The following is a 6,000-nucleotide window of genomic DNA, read 5'->3' on the forward strand; positions in this document are numbered from 1 at the left end:
CTAAAATCACAGGGCCATCCCTGTAGTGGAAGTAAGAAATAAAAATTAAGTGAAAGGAGATGAATAGTAATGTTATGTTGCCAGCTAGAAAATTTTTCAGAGGAAAAAACTGGAGATGCAATTACTATTTTCTATTTATTATTTATATAGCGCTGGAGTACACGGCGCTGTACAATAGGTGAAGTGTGCCAAACACATAACAGGTCCCTGTCCCGAGGAGCTTACAGGCTAAAGGCACAGCCGGTACAATACCGAACCATACAGTACAGAGCAGACACAGAGTGAGCAGAGCATGGTGTTTGAGCATGGTAGCTGGAGCGCTGCAAGGAATAGGTGGGTCCTCGGGGGGCAAGGGAGGGGGCTTGGCGTGTGCTGGCTGGGGAGCTTCCCAGACATGCTGTCGCGGTGTGGTTTTCTTTGGTTCCCTGTTGTACAGGAAATCATGACCCTAGGTATAAGTCAACTGTAATAGAGCCTGATTTCCCCATATAAAAAATATCTTAGCTGTGCACTTGGTTCACTATTCAAAATGCAAGGCATGGAAATAAGCAAGAAAAAGGCCAAACTACCAGTGCATAGCTAAAGATCAATTTGCTGATGGACCACCCAGCTAAGTAGGTGTCAGGGTGGCTCCACGGGTACAGGCCAGTGTTTACTATTGTAACAACCTCTCAGTTTCACTGCCTCCTCTCAGACAAAGGTCTTAAAAAGAATCGATTCTGTGCAAGTAATTGTGCAAAATGGAAATGAAGAGCTCTTTTCCCTGTAGTTCTTTAGTGAACACCACTGAGAGCATCCCCAGCCTAGTATAAAAAACAATGTGTGCATATCAAAACAAGGAGCTCCAGTGATGACATGTGACAGCAATCCATTTTTATAAGCAAACCTAAGGTATATTGACAATAGCAAAATATAATTTGTCACTGTTCTCTCTTATCATGAGCAATGCACTGTTCTGCAGCAGAAGTCCCTGAAAGCATATTTCGTGTCAAGTTTACAAGTTTACAAAGCAAATGCATCCTAAATATAGTCCTTAAAAAAAAAAAAAAAAAAAAAAAAGCTTTCAAAAAAAAAAAAAAAAGCATTCAAATACTGACCTGGCCCAAACTGGCTTTCCAAACTAACCCTGGCATGACTTGAGTTCCCACTCAGTGCTATGATTACAGTACAACAAATGCTATTACATGTATTATACTTGCAGTATTTATTTTACCCTTACTGTCTTCTGCATATAAAAATTAGGGCTAATGCAGTTTTGTCTTCTAAGAAAAGAACTTAAGTACCTTTCTCTAAAGTTTGAGTTTTTGTGTGATTTTTTTAAAACTGAAAGTTGAATTCTTACAGGAGAAAATATATTTTAAAGGGCAACATTTTATTTTATTTAAAATTCATGTTTGGGCCAGTGGTAGTTTCCGATAAAATTTTAAAAACATTTCAGGGTGCAAGCATTTAAAAACTTAAAAAATATATATACTTAGGAATTTTAAGCAGATATTTATAGAATTTAGAAATTCTTAATTTTCCTTATCTTGTTTGCTGTAATAGTTACCTGAGAAATTTTTGAACCTCACATAGAAGAGCTAGCTTATGCTTGTAGGTGGCAGACTGCCAAGGTCACCTCACACTCTTGGGCAGAGCAAGGCCACCTGTGGGGCTCATACCCACATGGGTCATAAACCTCTGCCATCTGACAGCAGGACAGAGCTCACAGCACTCTTTACACATATTTCTGCAGAAATATGTCTGCATTTAGCACTTCAAAACCTCTGATATGTTTATTTATCCAAGGAGTAAAGGGATCATATTAGGACTAAAACTCGCTAATACAGAAAGATGCTTGGCAGTCCTAACCTGCACAAGTAACCAACATGCTGATTTTTAAGCTGACACCAAAAAGTGTTAACAGTTTATGTGTTAAACTGATACAAAAAAGCTTAAATAACACACTTGAAAATTAATATTCATTAACATGTTTTCTTCTTCTAATTTAATCCAGTAGAAAGTACGTTGCCTCAGGGAAATTAATGCACTGTGAGGCAGCAGAAAATGAAAAGGTAGGACTAGTATGCATGCGTGTGATAAAGATGTTCAGAAGGGATAGAGGGCTACTGCATCTGCCCTTGGCCAGGAAGGAAAGGTGTTGTGAAGAGGGAGCAATCCCTTCCTCTTCTCTATTTTCATCTATCAGCACTAAGCCCTTAGCATGCCAGTCAGCCTGATAGCCTAGGAACAGTGCAGAGCCCAGCTCCCCCCTCTGCAGCTGCCCCAGAGAAAAGCCCTGCTGAGTTCCTCCCATCAAACCCACGGGTGTTGAGGGGATTTTCCCAGGGACGCCTCCCCAGCCACCACTACGTGACCTCTCCACGGGCCATGAGATGCACCAGCCAGCTTCCAGTCCCACTGCCTTCTCTTGCTCTCCCACCCCATGCTGTTCATAACTGACCAAATTTACTTCAAAATTTACCAGAGAAAAAAAAAAAAAAAAAAAGTGAACTGCTAACAAGACCAAATTCTAGAGGATGGCTCAGTAAACATGTAATCTATTTATTTTGACTTATATACTTCCAATTCAACATAGAAAAAAAATGAAAGTTCATCTTCAATATCTGTGCCAAAGACATCCCCAGGTGACCCAGGTACTCAAGTAGTCTGAACAACAAAGGGACCCACACAACTGGGATAATTATATTGTGTAGACTGAGGAGGTCAGCCTCCTAAATTCCCATTTCCCAGCAGGAACAGGACAGTTTATGTTTTCAAGTGTTTAAGTCAACAACTAGTTTAATCAAGACTAACGATATTAATCTGAAAAGTAACACTATTGCTTAGTTTGGAATCTAACACAGTTAACTGTTTACACTTAATGCACAGAGACTTCCACAACCTGAGTAATATTCACAGTAGATATCAAAACTTTTCCCTCTCATCCCAGCCTCTCCTGAAACCATTTCTGTAGCCAGGCCATAAATCTGAAATTGTAATAGCAATTAAACACAGTATTAGCCTGGCTCATTACCCATAGCTTAGTTTAAAATAAAACACAGAGACATATCTGGTTACTTTGCTTTATGGCACCTTCCTGAGTACAAGTTTGACCTGCTCCTGCTGACTTTGTCAACTGTCTGGGTTGTTTCCTGCAGTGTGTTGCTGAGCTGTTGTTAATCCGTGCCGTGAGAAGAGAGGAATTGCCTTATTGCAAATTTTTCTGTTAGCCCATAGAAGGCTGCTGAGAAATTGTTCATTATTCTCTTTTTTTTTTTTTTCCCTTTTTTTTTTTTCGTAGATCCCTTTTTACTGTCTTTCTGTCCTAAGTGTGTTGTCAATGGCCAGAAAGCTTTAGAGACTGAGCTAGAAAACCATCAAGCTTTGCATAACTCACTCATCTCATGTAAATTTAAGTTCTTTCTTGGATTTCCCATTAGCAAACAGATAGCTGATAAAAGCGATGGAGAGATGCTGGTACACAATGATGACTTGCTGGGAAATTTAACTAAATCAGCTGTCCCATTTCCAGCCCAGTCTGCATTGTGATCTGATCTGGTCTCTCATCCCTCCCCAAAACTCATGGCTACAGACCTTTTCTCGCCATTGACCAAACCATGTTCTGTGCATTTCTGCAGGCAGCAGAACCTTGACATTTGCAATAGGACTGTGGACGTGCACCATGTGGAGTTTCACCACATTGCATTGTGTCTGTGCTTTGCAAATGCAGTTTTTTATTTGCTGCTGGGTGTAGTTGAAGTTTTTGTTATTCAGCAGAACTCTGTATGGGCCCAGGTCCCCACTCACTCATTATCTATTTCTCCCTTTTGATATCTAGCTGTTGAGCTAGTTCAAGATATGCTGCCACAGATTACTCTGGCAGCAGGGAGACTTTTTAAAGGATTACTATGGACACTGTAATTGACAATTAACATCTTTTTTTTTCAGCTGAAGGGGAATGCCATAATGTGCTCTTTAAGCTGGGGTCTTATTCTGAAATTTTTACAGTAATTGATTGGGGAAGTTGCTCATATATCCATATCCTGCTGTGCGATAAAGACAGCTGTACTTTGGAGAATTTGTTTTTGAAGGAGCCAATAACAGCAATATAATATTAGACTGGTGCATTTCATAGAAGTGCACCCAGAAACTGTGGAAACATTTGGGAGTTTTAAGGAATATCCCTCATCCCAGTTTAGGGCATACTGATTCCTTGGAAGGAGAAACCGGGCTCAGAGGGACAAAGACCTAAATGCAGAGATCAGTAATAAGGCAAATAAAATGATTTCATAATGTTTCTCATCCCTTTGCTCCTATGTGAATGAACCCTCCTGCCTCTCACTTTTTCCAGTCACTATTTCAGATTGCATCCCTGCACACCACTTACAAGCATTAGTTTAATAGACTATAGTTACAGCTGGCTAGAAATCAGAATTCCTCCACTACTTAGTATCTTATCACAGTATCTTTGAAATCTGTTTCAACACAGTGTAGTTTGGGTGCCTGATATTCCTGGTATCCTTTCTGCATTGGTTGACCCTGAACACCTCCCCTGACTTCAACCATCTAGAAATCATTCAGTCTAAGCTATCTCTATTTTAATGGGAGAGGTCTTTTATATTAGATTGCTGATTTTTGGACAGCTGAAGTTAGATGAAATAGATGTAAATATTTTTTCTTCTGTTTGAGGCAATCAGTCTCTAAATAAGATAGTTCATTTTGATTTACCTGAAGGTAAAGATTTTGAGGTAACATTTCTTTAAAACATCATGTGGAAAGTTTGGACCTAATGTTAAGAACTATAGAAAATTTATTTTCTCTCTATAAACTACATTACCTTTGAAAGTTCCCACCTTCCCTAATTATAGGAAAATATATATATATGAAAAGAGATTTGAGAATGGATGCATTATGAGTAGAAGTAATAATTAATAATTTATTTAGATTTGGTCCATATCACAAAGACAGCTATAGCAATTTATAAGCAATTTTCAGTAGTTTTATTTACTCCTGAAATACCTAGTTGAAGGTTTAAGACTACAAATGCCTGTGAATGACTTTATTCAAAGGTGCTAATGCTTTCAGGTTCATTAAAGGTCTTATTTAATGTAGTTTGAAGTAGTTTAGTTGAAGGTATTCCCTATTCTGTTAATTTCTTATTCAAATCTGGAATTTATATTTAAATTGATATTGATTTGTAATAAAATTTACCCTCAGAGTTTCTAGCCTTTTTCCCCTAGTATGCATAAATGCTATGTATTTTACATATATGATTATTATTTTTAATGTTAATATGAAAAAATGCAGATGTCTAAAATTTAATATTTTGGTGTTTGTTGTGTCCTGGTTTCTTGAAGGGTAGAAATTCTCTAACACTTTTTTTCTTTTCTCCTTTTTTTTTTTTTTTTTTTTTGGGGTGACAGCTTACCTTTTCTGAAGCCATAAGAAACAAAGCCAGATTATCCATCACGGGAAGTGTGGGTGAAAACGGCCGCGTATTGACTCCCGACTGCCCGAAGGCCGTGCATTCTGGAACTGCAATTAGACAAAGTTCAGGATTGGCTGTAATTGCATCGGACCTACCATAAAAACCAAAAAAATAATTGAGTGCCTTAATCAAACTGTGTTGGTGACTGATGGGAACACAGCACAGACTGTAACGACATGGGAGTGTCATTGATGAACTAATAATTTGGCTGAGAAAGGGAAGTACGTCCAAATGCGCCAGACATCATCAGCAACAATGTGTGCATGAGCTCAGCTCGGAAACCCAAACTCAGATTTTATATCAGGAAAATTCATAATTTAGTTTTGTTGGGGGGAGGGGGCTGGGAAGGGTGTATTAACAGCAACAAATTTCACTTGAGTGGACTTAAAACTAATAAGACTTGCCAACTTAGCGCATTAAACTGTGAAGAACATGCTCAGAAAGGACAACATTTTGGTCTTTGTCTTGACAAAGAAAGAAAAATAGCTATAGAAGTCAATGAACATGCTAACCTGTGTCTCCAGAACATC

At 38.5% G+C, this 6,000-nt stretch overlaps 1 protein-coding gene across 2 annotated transcripts in view; it reads left to right on the forward strand.

The window, feature by feature from the left end:
- The window catches only part of GRIA4 (glutamate ionotropic receptor AMPA type subunit 4), a gene marked incomplete at both ends in the record, with an annotated part of 224,588 nt that extends 219,018 nt beyond the window's left edge, over positions 1 to 5,570 (forward strand). For both annotated transcript variants that reach the window (XM_084306321.1, XM_084306320.1), the window contains one exon: positions 5,406 to 5,570. In XM_084306321.1, coding sequence (XP_084162447.1) covers positions 5,406 to 5,570 — 165 coding nt within the window. The remainder of the gene's footprint in view (positions 1 to 5,405) is intronic.
- Between the last annotated feature and the right edge of the window lie 430 nt (positions 5,571 to 6,000).

This window comes from Netta rufina, assembly GCF_964035555.1.
Source record: "Netta rufina genome assembly, chromosome: 1".
Taxonomy (NCBI): Eukaryota; Metazoa; Chordata; class Aves; order Anseriformes; family Anatidae; genus Netta; species Netta rufina.